The sequence below is a fragment of the Sarcophilus harrisii genome, chromosome 3, assembly GCF_902635505.1.
Source record: "Sarcophilus harrisii chromosome 3, mSarHar1.11, whole genome shotgun sequence".
In the NCBI taxonomy this organism is placed as follows: Eukaryota; Metazoa; Chordata; class Mammalia; order Dasyuromorphia; family Dasyuridae; genus Sarcophilus; species Sarcophilus harrisii.
In genome coordinates this window covers 305,467,516-305,493,274 of record NC_045428.1, presented here as the reverse complement: position 1 = coordinate 305,493,274, position 25,759 = coordinate 305,467,516, and the positions used below count along the sequence as shown (strand labels likewise).

The 25,759-nt window shown below is 36.1% G+C and overlaps 1 protein-coding gene across 1 annotated transcript in view; it reads left to right on the top strand.

Moving 5' to 3' along the window:
• SLCO2A1 (solute carrier organic anion transporter family member 2A1) overlaps positions 1-24,050 on the top strand; it is a 145,682-nt gene extending 121,632 nt beyond the window's left edge. The window contains exons 10-14 of the mRNA XM_031959760.1: positions 2,407-2,572; positions 3,494-3,657; positions 10,308-10,372; positions 20,651-20,774; positions 22,490-24,050. Coding sequence (XP_031815620.1) covers positions 2,407-2,572; positions 3,494-3,657; positions 10,308-10,372; positions 20,651-20,774; positions 22,490-22,610 — 640 coding nt within the window. The 3' untranslated portion in view covers positions 22,611-24,050. The remainder of the gene's footprint in view (positions 1-2,406; positions 2,573-3,493; positions 3,658-10,307; positions 10,373-20,650; positions 20,775-22,489) is intronic.
• Positions 24,051-25,759: the final 1,709 nt, after the last annotated feature.

Sequence of the window (25,759 nt, the reverse complement as noted above, 5' to 3'; positions counted from 1 at the left end):
AAAATCAGATTTCCATGGTAACCATTTGATTTGGTATTGCCAAACTCAACTAGCAAAAGAATTACTATGGATTGCATTTAGAAACCCGCAAATAAATGTTATCTATAATTTCATTATAATTTTATTTATTTTATTAAACACTTTCCGATCATTTTTTGGGCAGTGAGATGGCACAATTGATAGAGTGCAGGACTTAAAATCAGGAATATTCATGTTCCTGAGTTCAAATCTGACCTCAGACACTTCCTAGCTGTGTAACCCTAGGCAAGTCACTTAACCCTGTTTGCCTCAGTTTCCTCATCTGTCAAATGAGGTGGGAGAAGGAAATGGAAAACTATTCTAGTATCTTTACCAAGAAAATTCCAAATAGGATCATGGAGAGTTGGACATGACTGAAAAATTGGCTCATGGGCAGTGACTGGGTGGGAACAGGAGAGAGAATATATTCAGTCTTCAGACCTTGAGTTCAACACTACTGATTTAATATTCCATACAAAAAATTAGGGTAATAGTTACGAAGCTATAAGTTCCTCTTAGGCTTTCTATATCTACCTTCTTATTTAACATATTAAGAAACTGAAGTTTAGAGAGGTTATAAGTGATTTGCACAGGCTCGGACATTTAGCAAGCATTGGAGATAAGGTTTCAATTCAGCTTCTGTTATTCCTGAGACAATGCTCCTTCCAAACTGCTTTGCTTATATTACATTGCCTAATTCAACAAGTATTCAACTGAGCATGTCTTTATTGAGGGCTTGCCATCTGCTCAAGCCCTGTATTACAGCTTTACAGATGAATCCTTAGATTCATCCATGTCCTTGAGAAGAAGCACTAGGAAAGATGAATGAATGTAATCAGCATTCTTCATTATTTGTCCAGAATATTCCACTGCTTTCTACTGTTCCAAGCTCTTTTTCAGCCAAACTCTTGGGCTCTATACTATGTTGTTACAAAGATGGCTTGGGTATATCCCCAGGGTTTCTTTAGATTCCTTTCACTGAGTTTTTTCACCAAGAGAGTTTAGGATTGAAGTTGCAACTTTAGTGAGTAAAGAGAGGGAAGAAACTGACTACTTGTACACACACACACACACACACACACACACGTGTGTGTGTGTGTGTGTATAAAACAAAAAAATTCTACTAATTAAAAAATAAATTCATAGATGATAGAAGATAGAAACATAGATGGATAGAAGAGAGAGAAAAGATAGAAAGATAGATAGAAAGAAAAAGAAGACAAACAGCCAGATAAGATAGATGATAGTAGATAGGTCAGTAGATCAATTAGTAGGTAGATAAATGATAAAAAAAAAATAGCTTCTCTCTATGGTTAGGGTATATTGAAGCCACCATTTTCCCCATAAAAATCAGAGTTACTTGGGATTCTGTGTGTGTGTGTGTGTGTGTGTGTGTGTGTGAGAGAGAGAGAGAGAGAGAGAGAGAGAGAGAGAGAAGGGAGGGAGAGAGGAGAGAAAAAAAAGAAAGAAAGGAGAGAGGAGAGAAGAGAGAGAAGAGAGAAAACGCCACCATTTTCCCTATCAAAATCATAGTTAATTGAGGCTGCCTTCTCTTCCATGGATTTTTGGGTATCATAGGTTTCCTTTAGAACACATCTTTTCTACCCTTCAGGATTATTCATCTAGGGACAGGGATACCAAATAGAGATATAAATGTATGGCTACTTACAAAAATGATGGAGGGTTCTTTGTAAAAACAAGTAACATATCCATTATATCATTTCCATGGGAAGGACCTAAGAAGTCATCAGATCCAACACTTCCTTTTACAAATGAAAAAATTGAAGTACAGGGAAGTTAACTGACTGTCCCAGGATTATCTATCTGGTAAATGTCTGATGTGAGATTTGAACTGACATCTTTCCAATTTCAATCCAGTGTCCTACCTCACCATGCCATGCTGCCTCTCTGCATTGGACAGAACCCAGAATAGCATTCACCCAAGACAAACGGAGACAGGGATATTAGACAGGCTGAGAATTCATAAAGGTCAAGAAGTTTTTTCTTGTTTTGTTTTGTTTTGTTCTGCTTCTTCTTCTTCTTCTTCTTCTTCTTCTTCTTCTTCTTCTTTCTTCTTCTTTCTTCTTCTTTCTTCTTCTTTCTTCTTCTTTCTTCTTCTTTCTTCTTCTTTCTTCTTCTTTCTTCTTCTTTCTTCTTCTTTCTTCTTCTTTCTTCTTCTTTCTTCTTCTTTCTTCTTCTTTCTTCTTCTTTCTTCTTCTTTCTTCTTCTTTCTTCTTCTTTCTTCTTCTTTCTTCTTCTTTCTTCTTCTTCTTCTTCTTCTTCTTCTTCTTCTTTTTTTTCCTTTGGTAGGAGCAATGGAGAGTGAGTTGCTGGGTATTCCGTTTTCCTTTGCTCTGTTTTATTCCTTATGTCCTGTTTTACTGGCAGCACACCAAGTTCAGTAAATCCAGCACCACCAACTTGTCGTGAGGGGTGCTCATGTCCTGATAACATCTTTCACCCTGTCTGTGGGTCCAATGGAAAAGAGTACATCTCCCCCTGCCATGCTGGCTGCACGGACTTCAACATCAGCTCCACAAATTCAAAACAAGTGGTAAGGGACAGCGTGGATTCTAGGCAGAACAATGATGATGCCTTCAGTTTCTATCAGGGTTTAGAGCTGCAAAGACCTTTCATTATTTCATTTAATTTTCACAACAATTCAGATTAGCAGTATGATTTCAATAATAGATGGCGCTCTCTCTCTTGCGTTCTCTCTCGCTCTCGCTCTCTCTCTCTCTCTTTCTGTCTCTGTCTCTCAATTGGGGTTACCTGACTTGCTCAGGCTGGATTTGAATTCATGTCCTCTTGCTTCTCTCCACTGCACTACCTAGTTGACCCTAGTAAGGAAACTTCTAACAATCCAGCTTCATCTGACAAGAAAAAGTAGCAGGTTCTCTACATATTCTTGCCTTAGAGAGTAACTAGGGGGCCTGGGAAAGCTAAATGATTCAGCCAAGGTCACATAGCTCGTATTTGTCAGAAATAAACCTTGAACCAAATCTCCGGAGCTGATTTTCTATCCATTAGTATGAGTATTGCTTTGGGATAAACTGGGACCCAGAGAAATAAAATGGCTTCCCTAAATTAAATAACAAATGAAGAAATGGAAATCTAAACCCAGGTCCATTGACTTGCCAAATCCAATGTTTTTCCTATTAAAGTGAGGCAGCTAAATGTATGTGTGTATATATATATATATATATATATATATATATATATATATTCCAAGTGCTTAGCACAGCACCTGACACATAGTAGGCACCAAATACTTGTTGACTAAAATAAAAATTCACCTTTTGCTCTTACCAGTTCATGCAGTGAAGGGCAAAATTCTTGGTTACTCCAGTGTGGGAATCATCAGAGAATAACTCATTCATGAAAAAAATGATGCATTTATTTGCAAATATATTTGATGTTTGAACTAATCATAGACTTTGTTTTTTTCTCTTTTTGTTTTCATCCATGCATCAAGACCTATTTGAACTGCTCCTGTATCTTAGATAACATCTCTTCAGCAAAGACGGGATCATGTCCAATTCCTTGTGCTCACTTTCTGCTCCCCACCATTTTTCTCATCTCATTTGTTTCATTGATTGCCTGCATTTCCCACAATCCTCTCTACATGATGGTCTTAAGGTAAGTGAATCTAGGAATTTTGAAGGAAGCTTCTTGTAGGACTGTTCTTTTCCTTCCTGGGCCTTTCTTTAAGCTTACACTTTCTTTACACTTCTTCTTTTTTCTTCTATTCCTTGCTTTTACAAAGTTCTCCTCACCCTGATGCAGAGGTAGATGGGTAACTATGGAAAGAACACTGACTCAGAAACCAAAGTACAAGGCCTGCCTCTGATTCTTAATACCTGAATGAGCTTGGACAAGTAATTTAACAATAATAACACAACAACAATAATAATAATAATAGCCAACATATAGTGTTTATTTGTATTATATATAATACAATATATATTATATATATGTTATATAGAATTATACATATATTATATATTTGTGATTTGTCAATCATTTTACATATGTTAACATATTTAATCCTCAAAAGTGCACATTTCCTTAAACTGAGGCTAAGGGAAATTAAGGAAATTGACCAGGATCACATAGCTACTAAGTGTCAGAGGCAGGATTTGAACTCTGTTCTTCATAATTTCTCTTCTAGATCTCTAAACCACTATGCCATCTAGTTTGCTGGGCTTTATTTTTCTTAACTTGAAATGAGGGGGCTTGAACTGGATGGACTTTGAGGTCTCTTCCAGCTTTGGATCTTTATTCCTATAATGGAGATTTCAACCCAACTTTAACTTCATGGTTAAGTTTTAGAGAGCTGCCTAAGACTGAATGTGATTAAAAATTGCCCACTGTTACAGAACTCATATATTTAAAGTAGGGGACATAGGATTTGAATGAGGTCTTCCTCTCTCTAGGTCCAGCCCTCATCCATTACACCATTCTCCTTCTCATTCATTCTTCTCTTTGACTGTAGAGCAGAATCTCAGGGCAGCTAAGGGATGTTATAGTGCACAGAGCCCTGGACTTGGAATCAGACATCTTCCTGAGTTCAAATCCAGACTCACATATTTACTACCTATGTGATCTTAGACAAGTCACTTAACCCTGTTTGCCTCAATTTCCTCATCTGTGAAATGAATTGGAAAAGGAAATGAGGAACTATTTCTGTATCTTTTGCAAGAAAATTCCAAATGGGATTGGGAAGAAATGATAGGACTGAAACAATACAACAAAGCAGAATCTCACCTGCTCTCCAGCCCCGACTTTTGATTAAGAAGTGTGTGGGATTAAGTATTCAGAAAATAAAATGATTCTCTTGGCAAATAAATTAGGTCTGAGGGTTCAGTACTTAGAGAGGAAAAAAAAAACAATGTAAAAGTCTTATAGAGATAATGAGTGGGCAGAAAAGAGGAAAGGGAGGGTAAGATGTAGCTGAAAGGGCAGCCCAAAATTTAGGAGAGAGTCAGAGGCAGGAAAGCTGTAACCCAAACCAGAGTGGTAAAGAAAATCCGGAAATCACCCCAGGGTAAGGCCTCACGAGCCAAACTTGGGAGAAGAATGGGCATTAAATCCTTAAGCAAGGAAAAGAACAGTCCAGCCAAAGAGACAAAAAAAAAAAAGGGGGGGGGAGGAGTCAGGTTTCTGTTGGAACTGAAATGCTTCTAAAATGCTGTTTTCCAGGAGATGACCCTAGTGTGACCTCATCCTAGTTCAAACAATTCAGCTCCTTCCCTCAATGCCTTTCTTCCCTTTCTCTGTCTCTTAGAAATATTTTCAAAATAGCTTTTATTGGGATTTTTTTTATCTCACTTACATTTTCCAATGTTTAGATTTTCTTCTGAATCAAAGGAGACCAAGTCCTTTTCCTTCCCAGGATAAGGAAGGAACATTAAGTTTTTTAGGATACAGTTTGTCTGTGCTACTTAGTATCCGCATGACTAGTTTCTTTATATCTGTAGCCCTTAATTTTCTCATCTGTAAAATGAAATTGTTTATACTAAGGAAGATCCCTAATATCTAACTAGCTCAGGTATTCTGTTCTATGGTTCTATAGCCTCTCAGTATTTCTTGGAAAGTTTCCAAAGGGGATAGTTTACCCTGATTCCAACTTGACCCTTGAATCTAGTTTCATAGTCAAATTTTGCTGCACTAAGATAGAAAGCTATTTTTTCTAATAATATGCCTCTTCTTTTAAATAAAGCACAAAATCCTAGTCCTTAGAACTAGAAGGGATTTTGAGTTAATCTAGGATACCAGAGGCAGTTAGATGGCTCAGCAGATAAAGTCAGAAAGATTTGGGTTCATTCATTCATTTATGGCTTTTTTTTGAGAGGTATTTGGGGTTAAGTGACTTGCCTAGGGTCACACAACTAATCATAAGATCACGTTTGAACTCAGGTACTCCTGACTTCAGGGCTGGTGCTCCATCAACTGTGCCATCTAGCTACCCTGAAGATCTAAGTTCAAATCCAGCTTCAGATACTTATTAGTTGTGTAACCCTGAGTAAGCCACTTACCCTCTGTTTATCTAAGTTTCCTCCTCTGTAAATGAAGTTAATAATAGTACCTACCTTCTAGGGTTGTTGTAACAATCAGAAGAGATGATATTTGTAAAGTGCCTGGCACATGGTAGGCGCTATATAAATGCTTGTTATTATTATTATTATTATGATTCCTACCTTAAGTATGACTATTCTCCACAACATCTCTGATAAAGTTAAAAGTGGGTAATTTAACTTCTTTTATGTGTGTGTGTCCAAAAGTATTATTTTGATTTAATATCTTAATGAACTTGTTATTATTGTTGTTTGTCCTTCATTCCCAAAGGGAACTATGACATCAAGGAGATGATACCGTGACATGCAAGTGAATTGGATTTAAGGGAGTGAGGGAGGACTGTACAATGTCACCTGCCCCATTTTCCCCTCCAGAGCCATCTGGATCTAAGGATAAGATATAGATCAAGATGATGGAGATGGCCCTGGATTCAGTAGGAGACTTTAATCTTTTTAAATTAAGGTCTTCAACAGGTCTCGGTTTGTCTGAGGCCACATCCATTCAGGGATTAAGGTTAGGTAGTAAATGAGGCAAAGAATCTCTCCTTTCATGTAGTCCAAAAAAATTTAAATAAATAATAAATAAAACTGGGAGGGGAAGACCCTCAAGGTAGACTTTTGGAATCCCCTGGAGTGGAGAGAGTATCAATGAGAAGGGTGAGCAACAGTGTTACAGGCTGCAAAGAGGTCCAGAAGGATGAGGACTGAAAAGGGGATATTAGATTTTGGCAATTAAGAGCTCATTGATGACTTTTGGGAGAATAGTTTCAGTTATATGATGTCAGAAGCCAGAGTGGAAAGAAATAAAAGAAAAAAAAATTGAGAGGAAAGGAAAATAATATGTTTTAATTAATTTAATTAATGATTAATTTAAAATAATTAAACCTAATAGTAGTTGCCTCTCTTAAGCAATTTAGCTACAAAAGAGAGGAGATTTAGGATGATAGTGGAATAGAATGGGATAGCAGAAGAGATATAGGATAAATATCATGGTCAGGTGAGGGCTTTTTGATCATGGAGTAGATATGAATATGTTTATAGGTTATAAAGAAGCAGCCAATAGGGAGAGATTGAAGATAAATCAGAGAGTAGGGGTGATAGGAACTGCTACATGGCACTGTGGATAGAGCACCATGCCTGGAGTCAGGAAGACCCAAATTCAAATGTGGCCCCAGATACTTACTAGCTTTGGGAACCTGAACAGGTCACTTTACCCTGTTTGCTTCAGTTTTCCCATTCATGAAATGAGCTGGAGAAAGAAATGGTAAATCATTCCAATGTCTTTGCCAAGAAAACTCCATGGATGGTGTTATGCTTTTGTCTACAGGGTCATGATTGAATAAGCAACAATAATAGGGATGATAGAGCAGGACAGTCTGCTGGAAGGGAAGGGATAGATCCTCTTGGGAATAGGATCTCTATTAGTTAGTTATCATCTAGTTAGATGGGTAGAGAGACTACCTCCTCGTGTGATTATGGGGCAAAGGAAAAGATAGTGGGAGAGGGCAAACTTGAACCTGTCTTCCTGATCCCAGGAGTAGCTCTCTCTTCAACACACTAAGATGCCTCTCATCCCTTGGGTGTATCTTTGATGAAGAGAGTTTCTTTTTGTCTCAATAGAATTTTATTTTTCCAAATGCATATAAAGGTAATTTTCACATTCATTTTTGTAAAACTTTGTGTTCCTATTTTTTTTCTTTCTCCTCTCTTACCTCTCCTCCTCAAGATAGCAAATAATCTGATAAAAGTTGAACATGTGCAATCCTTTTAAACATATTTCCAGATTTATCATGTTATGTAAGAAAAATCAGACCAAAAGGGAAAATATCACAAGAAAGAAAAAGCAAACGTACAAGCAAATAAAAAACTGAAAATACTATGCTTCAATATGCAGTTTCCATAGCTGTCTCTTTGGATGTGGATGATGTTTTTCATCTCAAGTTTATTGGCATTGTCTTGGATTGCTGAAAAGAGTTAAATCTATTACAGTTGATCATCACATAATCATCCTGTTTTTGTGTACTATGTTCTCCTGATTCTGCTCTTTTCACTCAGCATCAGTCCATGTAAATCTTATGGAGAGACTTCCTTACCTTGCTAAGCAGCCCCTTCCATTTTTGTTATTATTTTTTTGATTGGACAGGCAATATCATCACTTCCTCTGCCAATGTGAATCAGCCATTTCTCTGCAATAGTGTTAGAGTAGAGGTGGGGAACATCTGGACCACAGGCCATATAAGAACTGCAGTATCATTTGGTCTGGCCCTGCCAAGTCAACCACAAATGATAATGAGCTTAAAGCTAGGTATAACACTCTCCCCCTCCTTGAGTTCTATAAATTGATAATTTTGTATGGCCCATGAATTATGTTATAAACATTCAAATGATCCTTGGCAGAAAAAAAGGTTCTTTACCCCTGTCTTAGAGAGCTTCCTATGGACCTGAGAAATTAAATGACATTCATAAAACCAGTATATATCAAGGCAAGATTTAAAATCAAGTTCTTCTAATCTCCAAAGACATCTGTCCATTTGCCTCTCCTGTCCCACTTTGGAACAGCTTCATTGGCTAGAAGGATCTTCTTTATTTTGAGTTGAAATCTATAGCTCTGCTATGACTTTTAGTTACTAAATCTATTCTACCCCAACAAATTTATACAAAATATCTGTATGTCTCTTTCCTCTGCTTTCCAGCTCTCCTTGCCCCCAAACAAAAACAAACATGCAGAAACTGATCATCTTTAGAGATTTATCATCACTGTTCACAAACACTTACTTTTCTCCTGTTGGCCTTAATTTCCATCTTGCCAGAAACTCTCTTAGAGGGTGGATAGAAAAGTGAAATTCCAAATTAATCCATTTTACCATGAGTTAGCACTTCTGTATATATTTTATGGGGACAGGAAGGGTTAAACTAATCATTTAAATGATGTTTGAGGATTATCGGTAGAATCCTTTTATCTCTGTCCTCCATGGACATTCAAGTGCACAGATCTAAATTAGTTTTACTTTAACTAGTTCACACCAAAGATTTTTAATTCTCAAAATAAAGGAGGTATAATTATGATAATGGATCATTGAATTATACATTTAGAGCTTTACAGGACCTTAAAATTAATTTAGCCCAATCTGTATTTTCCGGAAAAGTCATGGAAGCCCTGAAAGATGAGCTGATTTTTTCAGGGTCACATAAGTAATAAGTGTTGGAGAGTTGGAATCCTCTGAATCTATAACTCTTTTCAGTACACCAGGTGGATGAGAGCTTCATTCATTCATTCATTTATTCTTCCATTCATTCATTTATGCATGTATGTATTTTTATATTAATTTATTCATAAACCAAACATTTATTACACTAAAGTAGAAACAAACAAACAAACAAGAATATAAAAGAGTTGCTTTTATAAAGGATAGGATTTAATAATGGAGACAACTTCCATGTCATCATTAAGCAGGCAGTTAAAAGCTATGAATAGGTAGGGATAGAGTTCTACTTTTACCGTGATGAACATAGGTGACAAAACAATGTGGGAATTATTCCTCTGTTTTCTGGGCAAATTATAGATTTGATTTGTGTTTTAAATATGAAATAAATGATTTTATATTTGATCCTGAATGTGATAGGGAGTCACTGGCATTCACTGAATTGAGAGAGAGGTTTGACAGTTTATTGTTATAAACTATTTGACATATTTTATCTCATTAGGGATTCGCCACATCTTTTTTATATAGATTGGGCAGGCAGGTGATACAGTGGATAGAATGCCAGATCTGGAATCAGTAATACCTGGATTCTAATCTAGGCTCAAACACATTCTAACCTGGTAATCCTGTTTGTCTCAGTTTCCTCATCTGTAAAATGAGCTGGAGAAAGAAATGAAAGCCCACTCCAGTATCTCTGCCAAGAAAACCTCAAATGGGATCACAGAATGAGACTTGGCTTGACAAGATTGCTCAGATCAGTTATGTAAAGTGGGTTATTTGTCTCTTTCCATGTCCAGCTTCTCCCTTTTCTCCATGCATAGTTGCTCCAAGAGGGATTTTGCTTGGACCCTGATGTGGTTTAAGAAAAGAAAATGTACTATTACAAACTTCCCTGGGAAGAGTTTGCCAGAGAGACAAATTCTGACTTGTGTGATGTCAGCTCTAGGCACACAAGTGAAAGCAGCAGATCTACATTCTTCTAGATCTAACTCTTGGTTTTTCTCCATAGGGTAGTGAATCAGGAAGAAAAGTCATTTGCTATAGGAGTCCAATTCTTGCTGATGAGGTTGTTGGGTAAGTATCTGAGTATCTCATTCATATTGTCAATTAATCATCTATTAAATATGTACTATGTGTTAGGTGCTGGGCCAAGCATTAGGGATTACAAAGAAAAGAAAGGAGCTCATAGGACATAATATGCAAACAGCTGAGTACAAAAAGGGTATATTCAGGATTACTTGGAGATAATTCTTAGAGGGAAGACATTAGCATTCACGAGGATTGCTGTGATGAGTGAAAAGTTTTAGAGACATAATTTTATTAATAATGGCTAGTGAATAATTAATAAAAAAGAAAGACTTTTTTTTTTTTGCAAAAGGTAAGATTAACTGATACTGGAAGGAAACTAGGGAAACCAAGAGGCAAAAATAAGGTAGGAAGGAGTTCTAGGCATGTAGGGTCTGCGGGAGAGATACTTGGAGTTTGGGAGATGGTATGTTGTATGTGAGGAAAAACAAGGAGTCATTGCCATAGATTGCAGAATATGGTAAGGAAATAAGATATAGACATAGATAGACATAGACATAGTTGTAGATGTAGATATAGATAAAAGTCATGACAAAGACACAGACATAAACATAAGTAGGCAGCAATCACCCTGAATAAAGTTATTCTATTTAGTTGCAAGGATTCTAGGGTTCTATAATGCATTCTATAAATGCATTATAGAATAGGGATTCTCAGACTTTTTCCACTTGTTACTTCTTTTCAACCAGCAACTTTTTATGTGACCCCATCTCAAATCTGAGCCAAGGTGCTTCCTTGGGGAGAAGAAAATAAGAGTGGGGAAGGGGTGGGGGGGAGACAGACACCCAGAGAGGAGACAGAGACAGACTTTGCATAGTGCAAAATGAGCATGTTGTGTATTCAGAACCAAGGCTGCAGTGAAGTCGAGCAATGCAACTTAGACACAGCTGGAAACACTTCAGTTTGATTATGCGTTTGATTTTGAGTTAATTTTTGGTCACTGCCTTCAGAAACCTTACTGTTGCTAAATTTTTGCGACTCCCCACATTCAGTTATATGATCCTATATGAGGTCATGACCCATAGTTTAAAAAGCTTTGTTGTAGAAGACTAAAATCATCCAAAGCCAAACGTTTTTGTCATGTTTTCACCCATACAAGGAGAGACTTTGTGGTTTAACTTGGGAAATGGAGAGGGAGGAGAGACAATTAAAGCAGGATATTTAAGGCAGCACTTCTTCCCCACCCCTATCCCTAGCTGGCACATTGGCAGATATCTTTGAAGCAGGACAGGAAAGGGAGGGACAACTGGGAATGTCTTTGGTGCATGATGCTCTTCGGGCTCTTGACAGGAAAAGGGATCTGTGATGGTGCTCCTTGAACTTAGTACATACTTACACAGACCTTCATTGTCGTTTCCAATTTGATGACTGGCTCTACTAGAACGAGCATTGGTCCTTCCTTCCAAGAACAATAAGGATATATGGCAGGCTCAAGAGCCATGGGGAGAGCTTGGTTCTCTAGTTCAAGGATGACAAATTCAAATAGAAAATGAGGGTATGGGAGGGAGGGACATTAAACTATAAATATCCTTACCAATAACATCAAGACTTAGAAAACTACATGTTATCATTATCTGTGTTCTATTATATTTTTGGTAATTATTCCTTAACCAAATTTTAATCTGGTTTGGACCAGATCCAGAGCATTGTCAGTAGTATATGACCATTTCCTTGACATCTTTGCAAGACCATCTGACTGAATCCCATCTCTGATGTCATGGAAATAGACTCCAAGGGCACTGATTGTTTTTGGCTAGAAAGATTCCAGAAATGAGTGAAAATTAGGGGAGGGGAAGGACTTCTAGTTAGCCAAGAAGCATTTTTTTTACTAATAGTAGTTTATCTTTTCAAATACATTTTTCAACAGTTTTCAACATTCACCTATGCAAAAATGTTGTGTTCCAAATTTTTCTCCCTCTTTCCCCCTTCTCTCTACCCCAAACAGCAAGACATCATGTGCAATTATTCTAAACAAATTTTTCATGTTGCACAAGAAAAATCAGATCAAAAGGGAAAAAACAAGTAAGCAAACAATAAAAAACTGAAAATACTATACTTTGATTCACATTTAGTCTCCATTGTTCGCTCTCTGGATGCAGATGGTGCTTTCTATCACAAGTCTTGGAATTGCCCAAGAAACATTTATTAAGCACTTACTATGTGAAATGCATTTAGGTATTGAAGATACAAAGAAAGAAAACAAAGTCTATGCTCTTAAGGAACTTGCATTCTAATGGATAGAATAAATGATGGTAATGATCTCAGAGAGGATGAACTAGCAGTGAGGGGACATCAAAAAGGAATTCTAAGTAAGTCTTAAAGGAAGCCAGGAGACAAATCCTCTTGTCATGGAAGGAATCTGAGACAAGGGAAATAGCAAGTAAGAAGACACCAGAGTTGATAGATGGAATATGTTGTAAGAAGAAAAGCAACAAAGTGTAAGATTGAAAACATCAAAAGAGGTCAGATTGCGAAAGGCTTCAGAGGCCAAAGGAAAGATTTTCTATCTGATTCTAGAGGTAAAAAGGTGCCGCTGGCATTTATTGAGTGGAATTTTCTAGTGAAGAGCAGTTTGTCTTTTTTGTGTAATTTTTTAAAGATGTATTTTAAACATAAACACAAAATGAGAAAAAAAATTACCATGTACACAGCAGAATATGATAGGATTTCACATAGAACAATAAATTTCCGTTTCAAGAAAACTTATATAATAAATACTGCATCTTGTTTTCAAATCATCTAATTTTTCTTTGTTTCCTTATAGTTTTTCTTTTGTTCTCTGCTGTGTACCTTTTACTTTATTTTCCTCCTCTTAAGGCCCCACCCAAAAGAAGGCTACAATTAAGCATGGACATCCATAAACATGCAGATATTTACACATAGGTAACATCTTCCTTCATAGCCCTTGTTTTTCCAAATCAGTCAATTCATCATTTCCTATACCAAAGCAACATTTCAGCCCAATCACATCCTATCTGAGATTGTCTATTAAAGTTTTCCCTGATTTTCTGAATTCCTTCTTTTCTTGACTTATGTAGGCTTTATTTATACAGGAAAATTTTAATTTAAATAATCAAAATTATCATTTTATACCTCAACAATGCTCTCACCTTATGATATAGTTTAAGGTCTTACAATACTGAATCTACTTCTGTTATAGCTTTTTCCTCTGGTTACTGATCTTTTGTTCTCTACCCCAGTAGATAATATTTTTAGTAATTTAATTGAAATTTAATTACCTAACTAATCTATTTATTCAATTTAATTGAAATGACATTGAATAAATAGATTAGTTAGGTAAAACTGTCATTTAAAAATTATATTGGCTTTACGTACCAATGTACAATAAATATTCCTTCAGTTATTTAGATCTGACTTTATTTGTATATAAAGTGTTTTATGTTTATGTTTATATAATTTATAGGTCTGTTTTGGTAAGTATGAGACAGTTTGTCTTGAGAAAGAGTAAACTTGGGAAATTAGAAGGATTTTTTAGACCAAATCTTCTTAAACTATAGGTTATGACCCAATATGAGGTCTTATAATTGAATGTGGGGGTCATAAAATCATGATATTATCAGTAAATGATTGATTTGTATAACTATTTTACAAACCTTTATGCATGGGGTCACAAAAAATTTCTCAGGCAAAAAAGGATCACAAGTGGAAAAGGTTTAAGAAGCCCTGGTCTAGACCAGTGCTGTCAAACTCACTTAGAAATGGGAGTGATTAAATCATCCATAAAGTTTTCTGAAGATTATGTAGTGACTTGAAGCACCACACATGTTTATATGTTTCTTTTTTATTAATACTTTAAAATCAAGTAGAAATTATATTTCATCTGATTCTAGTTGTACTCTGAAGCTTTGAGACCCCCAGCCTGTGTCTGACACCTCTTTGCCCATGAAGGGGCAAAGTAAATGGGAAATAACACAAAAATTAAAATAAAATTCAGTGAGGTTCAGAGACAAAGAGAAACAACAGTTTCCATGTCTGTTGTTGATCTGAGAAGGAGAAAGAATAAACTTGGAAGGAGAGAAAGGAGATAGTGAAGGAGAATCAATGCACAGACCCTCAAGGGAGAAGCCTACAAAAAGAGTGCCTTCAGCATGATATCCCAGTGACCACTTTTTCTCCTATGGGGGAAGAGAGTGACATATAGAGAAAGACATACTCAAACAGACACAGAGAGTCAAAGACAGAGAGAGAGAAACATCCAGAAACAGAGAGATTAAAAGAAAGAGACAGACTAGGGACAGAGGAAAGAAGGGAGGAGAGAAGGGGAGAAGAAAATAGGAGTGGGGAATGGTAGGGGGGGAGACAGACACCCAGAGAGGAGATAGAGACAGAAATAGAAATGAAAAATGAATAGGAGGAAAATCCCTGACACAAGAAAAATAAAAAGTAAAACTTATCTAACAGGAGAAACTTACAGAAAAAAATCACAATGACATAAAATATTCTGTAACAAAAGATTGTAGGGATACAATTTCTGCAGAAATGTATGTTAAAGAATAGTAGAAGAAACACAAAGGAAAAAATAAATCAGCTAATGAATACATTAAAGGAAGACTAATGGTAGAAAAGGGAATATGTGGGAGGAATTAAAAGAACAAATTTGTTTAAAAATGTGAAGTAATAGAATTACTAAAAAAACATCAATGAAAGCAGTAAATAATAGAATAATTTTAGTGAAACAAAACTTAATAATGGATGATAAAAATCAACTGAAGAAAAAGTCTAGATTATAAAAGAAATTAAAATGCAACTAATGAATATACAGGGCAAAATAAAAAAGATTGAGCAAGAGTCATTGAACTCCCAGGGAGGTATGAAGACAGAAAAAAAAAAGAAAAAAGAAAAAGCCAGACACTATATTTGAGGAACTAATTAGAGAAAACTTCCCAGAATGGACAAGAATAGGCATCACTATGCAAGTTCAAAGAATTCATTGGCCCTCAGCATAAAGAAGTCTTCAATGCAAGTCTCCAAGGCAAATAATTATTAAATTTCAAAATTATAAAGGCAAAAAAAGACTTCTTTAAGTGTGAAGAAAGAAAAGAGAAATTGCCCATGGAAAGAATTGGAATATCATCAGACATCTCAATTATTGGAATATCATCAGACATCTCAATTATAATATGAGAAAGACAAAAATGAGACAAAAATATACTCGTCTTACAGGCATAGGATTAGAACTCAAAATTATATATACTGCAAGCTTTAGTGTATCATTTGAAGACAGAAGTTCTTTCAAAAATCAACAAAACCTCAAAGAAATTATGAACAAAACCCCACAATTAAAAAGATCCCTGAAAGCAGTTGGAGAAGAGTTCCAGACAGGCTGAACAATCAGGACTTAACAAAATAATATTATACTTTAAACCTTTTACCTCTGATCATTGAGATCACACACACACACACACACACACACACACACACAAAGTTGATAAGGTTTTCAAGGAAAGAGAAAAAAAATTAAATCAGAATTAAATTTTAAAAAATGTATTACAATTAAGTTAAAATTAATTTTTAAAATAAAAAGATGTTTAAAATTAACAAAAATTAATAGCCTTCAAAAGGAAAAAAAAGCTGGTGAACTCCAAATCTGAAAATTGATAGCAGAATATTTAAAATATAATTACAGCATAAATATCATATTTTAAAATATGTGAGAGGTATCCAAATATATTAAATATGGCATTGAATTCCTACATTAATGAGAGAAATTTATATTGAAACTCAATTATCACAGAAACTAAAAAAAAAAAAACAATAACTATAACTGATTCCAGGTTAAGAACATCTGATCTAAAAACATTAGAGGAAGAACAAAATAATTGTCTACAGGGATACTGAAAAAAAGAGCCTATATAAAGGGAGGGAATTTGAAGAAAAAATAGCAGAGAACTGAGCATAAATGCCCACAGCTACCCTATGGAGATATTTATAGGTAAGAAAAGAAAGTAGAGGTACAAGCAAAACTGACAGAAAGGAATGGTCAGAGAGAGGAAGAAAACCAGGAAGTATTGATTGTGGGAAACAAAGGAACATCAATAGATAAAGGGTCATGGATCTGAACAGTTTTCAAAGGAAGATGGAAGACAGGTAAACTCTCAATAATTATTACATGGAATAATTATGTGAAAATAATTATGATGGATTAATCATATGGAAATTACTCTAAATCACTCTTGATTAGAAAAATGTAAATTAAATTGACTCTGACATTCTACCATATAGCTATCAGATTGGCAAAAATGATAGAAGAGGAAAATCATACATGTTGGCAGAGTTGTGGGAAAATAGGTATGCTACTATTCTGTTAGCAAGGATATGAATTGGTCTAGCCATTCTGGAAAACAATTTGAACTCTACCCAGAAGTATGCATACCCTGGTATGCTATACCAGTATTAGGCTTATACATAGAAAAAAAAAAATCAAAGAAAACAAAAGGGAGAGTATTCCATAGGACCATGGATTTAAGGCTAGAAGAGGTCTTAGAGGTAACTTAGTCAAAAGATGTCAATATCATAGCCCACAAAACTCCCATGTGCAACCCAAATCAGATTAAAATGCAATTGGAAAATGTTTACCAAAATAAATAAAAATGTAATACAATATTCATGTTAATGCCACCCATAGGGATGTTTCTATTTGATTATGAAACCATTGATCTAGTCCAATGTCTTCTTTTTAAATAAAAATTGAAGTTTATTAATAAATAATTTGTCCTAGTAACATGGGGTATTAAGTGGTAGGAACAGGGATTCAAATCTAGGTCCGGGTTCTGTATCACAAGGAAAATAAAGTGTAAGAAAGATTTGGTAAAATTTGATAAGAAGAAAGTCACAAAAGCTTCGAAAAAGTAGTTATGATAGAAATAAAAGTGGGAAGGATTGAACTTGCATATAGCCAAGAAAGGAATGGATGGATGGAAAGTGGAAGTAGCAGCTATAGATCACACAGGTTCAACAAGTTTGGTAGTAAGAAGCTAGGAAAGATCAAATCAATTCAATTCAAGAAGCATTTAATAAGTTCATGTATACTTTGTGCAAGACTCTGTCCCAGGTGCTGGAAGTCTTCAAAGATAGAGACCTGGATATGTTTGAAGATTTAGAGGGGCCCCTACTGAGGAGGAGGCTGAAGATTCTAGAAGAGAAAATCATTATGAGAATGGGGTCCTGGGACAAGTAGAAGAGATGGGGTTTAGAGTGAGGGGAATAGTTAGAGAATAGAAAGAAACCTATTCTAATTCTGTAAGGACAGGATCAGTGTAGAGATGATGAGAAGATGGAACTATTTGAGGGAGTGTGAACCAGATGATTTCAATTCTTTTTTTCTTGGCTGAGACATTTGGGATTAAGTGACTTGCCCAAGGTCACACAACTAGGAAGTATTAAGTGTCTGACACCAGATTTGAACTCAGATCCTCCTGACTTCAGGGCTTGTGCTCTATCCACTGCACCACCTAGCTGCCCCTAAATGGTGAAATATTTAATGAGATTAACAGGAGGACCATATGAGGCAGTGTCTTCAAGGATCAGAAGAAAGAAAAAGATAGGACTACCTAAGAAGAATAAGAAAGAAAGAACATTATTTTTAGGACTTTTGGGGAGAATAGGACTAATTAGGAACGGTTGTAGGTCAAAGTAGTGTTGTGGAATCCAGGTTTCTTTCCACATCATTACACTTTTGTTTTTTCCTTTGTCTGGTGGACCAACTACTTTCTCTCTTACCTTATCAGAGACCAAAGTAAAGTGCACATTGTATATGGTCTGGGATCAAAACAACCATCAGAACAGAAGTCCTGATTTCAATACAATTACTCATTTTCATTCAATTAAACTTTATTCAAAAACTCCCTGTGGAGATTGAAAATTTCCATTCTTGACATAACTTAAAAGGCAGTTTAAATCTGAGCTAAATAAGTTGAGTCCCTGTTACCTCCAATGAACTTGAAAAAAATGACCTTTTCTGTGGCTACACGCTTTGGGAAGGTTTGGGTTTTTTATGTTTTTTTCTTCCTTTTTTCCCCCTAAATCTGAGCTCAGATAACTCAAAAGTGACCAAAGTTATAAAGTTCAAGCTTGGTAGGATTGTACTCATCACCAAAGAATGTAACTTGGGTCTAACATATTAAAAAAGCTTAGTATTTTTAAACTTGGGCAGGTTTAAAATTACTTCCCAGTGCATGCTGATAGAAATTTTTCCCATCTGGACTTAGTTTTAAATGGAACAAGGTAGAGATTATGATTCTCTATTCTTGCTAATTTCCCTCTCCTAGAAACATGGTAGTGAGCATGGTAATGTGGGGGAGGGCCAGAGAAAAGAACCAGATTCTTGTTAATTTACTTAAATCAGTCTCAGAACAGCTTTCTCCAATTACATCTGATCTATTTAGTTCTATTTAGGACAACTCAACAGAGTCTGCGGTATTCTGACTGGACAAAACCATATGACTATCTTTTAAAGGATACCAATTTGTCATTTCATTATTACTAAAAGGGGAAGGAAAATGTTTTCTGTATTATTAAATTTTTAGCTACAGTCTCCCATTATTGCAAGTTTCCAGCTTTATTTTGTGTTGGACAGAGTTTGTGTAATTCTGATCATTGAATTAACTAACCCAGCATACCTCAGTTGTCATCTGCCTATAAAATTGATCAAAATTTCTTAAGTATCTGCTATATGCTAGGCACTATGGTGGGTCCTGAGTGTACAGAGAGAAGTACTATTCTCCTCCCTCAAGGAACCTACATTCTATTAGAGGAAACAATATGTACACATATATGTATATAAAAAATATATGGTGTCCTATTGGAGTGCAGCTCCTGTAGTGAATTAAGAGTCTGAATTTAACCGGGGCCAGGTGGAGAGAGTCTTGAATATGAACTCTTCAAAGTTTATTGATCAGAGAGACAATTATATATACCTCAAATGCTCATAGACTTGTTACAAAGTATACTCTGAAGTTCCTATAGTTTTCTCTAACAAATAACATCTACTGAGATGTAAACAATTAAGCCCTGGATCTTGGTTAATTGGACAGAGATGCAAATAGTTGAGATACAAGGTAAAGTTTATCATACCATTGTCTCAAGTATCTTTTTCCCAAATGCCTTTAGTCTCTATTATGGACTGTTTTTCCTGTCCTAAATTCAAATGTTTGCCTTTAATCCAAAAAGTAGTGTTTGCATTTTGCTTCAGTCGCTAGATTATTAATTTATTATACTGACAAGCAGTCTATGCTATTTTGATGAGAGAGAGAGAGAGAGAGAGTGTGTGTGAGTGTGAGTGTGAGTGTGAGAGAGTGAGTGTGTTTTGGTGAGTCAAGTTACTATAAGATTCAAGACCTGGGATGGATTCTTACCTCCTGGTCCTCTACAGTGTCCCAAACGTCTTAGAGTAATTTTAAGCTTGTTATTTTATATTTAGTTTGTAGGTATGAGATATCCCAAAAGTCTTATTGTAAAAATTGCCTCATGCCCCCCAAAATAATAACAGCATTAAGGCACTAAGTCTTTTATAGACACAAGATGTGTCTGTAAACTAATACAAAATAATTCTCCAGTGTATAATTACGGAAAAAGTATTGGACCAAAGGAGCAAGTGACATGAATTCTCTCTTGATAAATATTTTCATTGAGCCTCAGTTTGCTCATCTGAAAAGTGAGAGAGTAGGCCTTCCTGTTCTTATGTTCCAGAATTCTGTAATTCAAAGCTGATGAGTTTTGAGGTCTTTCTCAGGCACTCTTTAAATACCCAACAACCATCAGTAAAACAGGGAGACAACATCTTGCCCCCTCCATAGTCTTACAGGGATGTTCCCACAACAGGTTCAAGAAGGCTTCAAAAAGGGTTTGAGCTCTTGGCATAAAGGAAATATCTAAATCCCATTTGTTAAAAATGGGGCTTTAACAATGTTTTCAGATCTTTTGATTGGCACTTAACCCAACCTACATGTCTCATTGTGTGTTGAATGGATGTGTCCCTAGTCTATTTCTCTCTTCTGCTGCAAGAGAAAACCATAGTTCATGAAAAGATATTTGTCTTTAGAGAGATTCCCTTGGGAAATAGAGCATTCTGTGATGGGATTTCTGCTCCCTTTTGCTTCAAAAAAAAAGAATGTACTACAAAAGTAACTGCATTTGGAGTCACCTGGGAGAGCTTGGGGTTACCAAGATTCCTTCCCTCTTACAGCAAATATTTAACCCAGCATTTTCTAATTTTCTGAATTTTTTTCCTTCCTTGTCCTCTGATAGCCTGGTTACCCTCTCCAGCCCTGTATGGCCTTACTATTGATTACACCTGCATCCGGTGGAACAAGCTGTGCTTAGGGAAGAAAGGAGCCTGCGCTTATTATGACAATGATGCTCTTCGCAACAGGTGACAGAAACAGAGGGATGCGTACACAGATGGTGTGGGGAAGGATTTTTCTAGATGTCACTATTGTATAAATGAAGGTAGAAGGTGGGAAGGGAATAAGCATTTTAAAAGCATCTACTTTGTGCCAGCCATTGTGCTAACTATTTTACAAATATTATCTCATGTGATCCTCGCAACACCCTATAAGCTAGTGCTATTACAATATGTCATGGGCAGGAACAGGTTACGTGATTTATTCAGGGTCACACAGCTAGTAACTATCTGTGGTCAGATTTGAATTCAAGCCAGACACTCCAGATCCAGTGCTCTATCTACTGCACTATCAGATGCAATAGGCTTAAAGAAAATGAATGTTTTGATTGTTTTTTGTTTGTTTGTTTGTTTAGTTTTGGTTAGGGTACAGAGAAGGGAGAGAAGGATTATAAGATTTAAAACTGAAAGGGACCTTAAAAGGGCATCTAGACAACCCCTCTCATTTTACAGGTGGGGAAACTGAGGCTGAAGGAGATTGGATTCCCTGAGATACCCAGGTTTCTGTAATTTTAAGGTTCAAGGTCAAGAACAGAGGATGCAATTGAAAAGATGTGGGGAGAAAATACCTCTGAAGTAAACGTGGAAAAAAATGCACTGATCTCAGGAATCAGGACCACTTAGAAAACTAGATTACTTATTTCCATATAAAGCTGACCTGTGAACAAGAGTTTACCGTCCTCTGGAGTTTTCTCACATTAGCTCTGGCCTTCTAAGGAAAGTGGGTGCACTGGAAAAGAGTTTTGTATTTGGAGTCAAAAGATTGAGATTTAAATCTAGACAACTTGATGGTAAAGTAGAAAGAACAACATTTGGAATCCTGAGTTCCTATTTGTTCTTAGACAATATGGCAGGGGGTAAAACATTTAACTTTTTTCATAAACATGCTTCAGTTTCTCCATCTGTAAAAGGGGAATAATGACATTCACCTCCCAGATGCTATCAGAACAAGAATAAGATGAGGAACTTGTAAAATATTTTGTAAACCTTAAAATGTGATATAAATACTATGATGATGATGATGATGATGATATCACTTAACCTCTGTCAGCCTCAATTTCTCCATTTGTAAAAATGGAAATAATAATAATACGGCACCTACCTCAGGATAAAATGAGAATTTATAAAATATTTTGTTAACCTTAAAGTGTGACATAAATACTACTATGATGATAATAATGTCACTTAATCTCTGGCAGCCTCAGTTTCTCTATTTGTAAAAACTGAAATAATGAGAGTTTATAAAGTATTTTGTAAATCTTAAGCTACTATAGAATTACTATGACAATGATGACATCACAACTTCTGGCAGCCTCAGTTTCTTCATCTGAAAAATGACCTGCCTTACAGAATTGTTGTGAACATCAATAATAATTGATAATATATAATAAGATAATAATAATAAGATAATATATTTTGCAGACTCTAAAAGGTAATATAGGTGCTAACTACTATATTATAACTATCAAGCCATGTTAAATCTAAGTGACTTGTTGAACCTTTCTGACAGCTCAGTTTTTTTAACTGAAATGAGAAGTTTGGATGAAATGAGCTCTAGGTGCTTTCCAGCACTAAACCTATGATGAGCATCTCCCACACCTCAGACCATTGGAACTAATGAAAGGGACTTTCCATGAAAGCAAATAGCTTTTCTCTATAATGCCCTTTCTCTTTTCTCTTGGCAGTTACTTGGGACTACAAATGGGCTACAAAGGACTAGGCTTATTGCTGCTCATTTTCATCAGCTGGAGAGTGAAGAAAAACAAAGAGTATAATGTGCAGGAAAAAGCATCTGGATTGATTTAGTATTCTTCATTTACTCCAGCTATGACCTCCAGAAGAACTGGACTCCAAGCTGCTTCCCTCTCACAACCCCAGCTCCCCCAAAACTGGTATTTACAAAAGTTAATAGTTTTCCTTTTTTTATAACTGGGAAGGAGAGGAGAAAAAAAACAGACCCTTTTTTATTTTTCAAAAACTTACTCTCACTTACTTGAGCTCTGTAAATGTTTATCTGATCTGTACACCATATAACCCATGGCCAAGGAATCTACAGTTTCCATTGGACATGGAGCAAGGACTAGCTCTTTATTCAGAACTCTGACTTCAACAGAGTCAACCAATCACTTCTCAGGAGCTGCCCAGGATTCTCTACTTAGGGCATTCCATATCCAGAGAAATAGAGCTTAGGCTCCCAAAGAACAGAATTGCAAGATAAGGTATAATTGGAGACTATATCCACCCACAATACAGAATATTGACCTTCCTCCTGATCTGGGAGCCAGGGACTATGTGGAGAAACATTTTGCTGGTAATACAAGAGTGGTGATTTCCTCTTCTGAAAGAGATAAAGAAAGGAATAGGTTCATTCTTTTGCGTATAGTCTCTTGGGACTTAATATTTTGGCTATTATAGGCTGTTGGGATGCACTATGTTCCAAGGCTAAAAAAGAAAAAGGAAATTGTGTTGAAGGAGGGACAATGGATGGAACTAGGAACAAGTGGGTGCTGAGTGGCCTCTTATCAGCTCCTCTTATCTTCAGGAAATGTTGGAGCCTCTACTGCTCAGTGGAGCCATTCTCAGTGACTTTACACTCTCCTGCTCTACCCTTAGCCAACTCAACCAGACACTCAAGATGGCAAAGTGACTAATCCCTCAGAGGGCTTCTAATAGTTTCCAATAGAAGTCCTTCATCATCCTCATTGATGGAATGCAGCAAAAGCACAGATAATTCTCCATAATGGATTGCCAAAATATGAAGTTTCAATGTCAAGATCAATTTTTGTACTTACATTATCTTATTTGTGTCCAATGTTCTAAGAATTTACTTCAAACCAAAGAACAAGACCCTGCTGTGGAGTAGGAGAGGTGTCTAGTTTCCTTCCCCTTCCCTCCTTTACCTGACACTTCAGTTCATTCCAATCCCACTTTCATTTAGAAGAAATGACTTCTTCTCTAGAGTGAGAGAAGAAAGAGAACATTTTTATAAAACTACACCATTTCAAATCTTCTTTGGACCCGACCAGGAAACTGAATCTGCCATGCAAGGGTTCTCTTTCCAAGCATCAGGCTACATAGAACAATGAAGAAATGGAGCAAGTTTGAAATGTTAACGAAGCAAGTGATTTATTTGAGGGCTAGTAACCTCAAAAAAGAGTAGCATTTAAAAAGAGTTTGTCACCACAAAATGTAATATAGATTTGTCATTATCTTCAAACATATTTGTAATTATAAACATTTTTAAAATCGTGTCTATCTTATTCCTATTGTGCAGAATTGGAAGACTTCTTATTAGATATGAGAGAAATAAATACTTAAAGTTACATACAGAGACTTAGAATTAGGATAAAAGAGATTCTTTCATCATCACCAAAAATAAAATGTTCAGGATACTATGCCAGGCATACATGAGTGGTTTTCTGTTGTTAAATTAATAAAATGTCAGTTTCTGTTCCCAAAATATAACCCCTTCCCCTCCACTCCTGTATTCCATCTGCCACTTTTAAGACTTGTCCACACTCAGACAGGGGAACTAAGGCCATAGTTGTAAGAGTGGTACAAGAAGGGAATGTCTGGGGCCTGATTTGATATTCCTGTATAAATACATACACCATGGCCTCATCCAGTTTATATTTCTATGTGTCTTTTAAGTGTTTCTCATTAGTACAAAATATCTGATTATGTCCCAGATAGAAAAACATTATCTCTCCCTTTTATTTTCCCTGAAATCTCAAGTACTTATTCTAGCCTCAAATGGGCCTTTTCAATGACTGCATCAGTTTGCTTTTCTGAGCAGGAGACAAATAATCAGCATATTAACAGAATGCTCATCATGGCATTGGGCTTTTTCCATCTATTAGATGAAAGGACTAGAAGAAAAGATCACTGAGTTTCCTTCCTCCCTCTCTCTTTTCCTTCCTTCTTCCCTCTCCATTTCCCCCTCCCTTCCTCCCTTTCTTTTTTCCTCTCTCCCTTTCTTCCTCCTTCCCTCCCTCCTTCTCTCCCTTCCTTTTCCTCCTTCCTTCCCTCCTTCCCTCCCTCCTTCCTTCCTTCCTTCCTTCCTTCCTTCCTTCCTTCCTTCCTTCCATCCATCCGTCTTAGGATCCATCATATCGTGCTTCTGGATTGGGCTTCTTATCAACATTGTGGGCAAGAAGCTATCCCAACTTCCTATTTAGCAGTAATATTATTTTTGATTTCAGGATAATCCTATCTACCTACTGTCTATTCATGATACTGTAAATGCATATTCTTCCCCTTTCCACCTCTTTATTAAGTTTATATTTGATATTCAATAGATGAATAAGTTTGAAGAGGAAAGGATGAGAAGCACAGATACCATTAACAAAGGATCTGTGTACAAATTCCACCCTTGACATTAATACTTATGAAACCTGAGGCATTCCATTGAATCTCCCTGCAGCTCCATTTCCTTATATATAAAATGAGAGATTTGGACCTAGGTCTCTTCCAGCTCTATGATCCTAAAATTCTGGATGAACTTCCTGCCATATGCAAAGAGCTAGAGAGAGAAACAAATATGACTACTAAAAGTCAGATTGTTAAAATGCATTGGTGAAGTCTCATCTTTTTTCTTTCTTTCTTATAGCACTTATCACTACCTGGAACACAAATGCTACCCTGTGAGGTAGTATTCCCATTTAGTGGTCTAAATGCAAACTGTAACAATTAACATCCTTGTATATGTTATTGGGAAATGAAGGGCTCTCCAGAACAGGAAGGAACTCGATATTTATTTATAGTAAGTGCTTTACAAATATTTAATTATTATAATAGCTAACATTTATATATTGCTTACTATGAGTCATGCACTATGCTAAATACCTTATGATTAATAATCACATTTGATCCTCATACCATGGGAAGTGCTATTATTATTCCCACTTTACAGATGAGAAAACTGAGGCAAAAAGAGATTAGGTCACTTGTCCAGG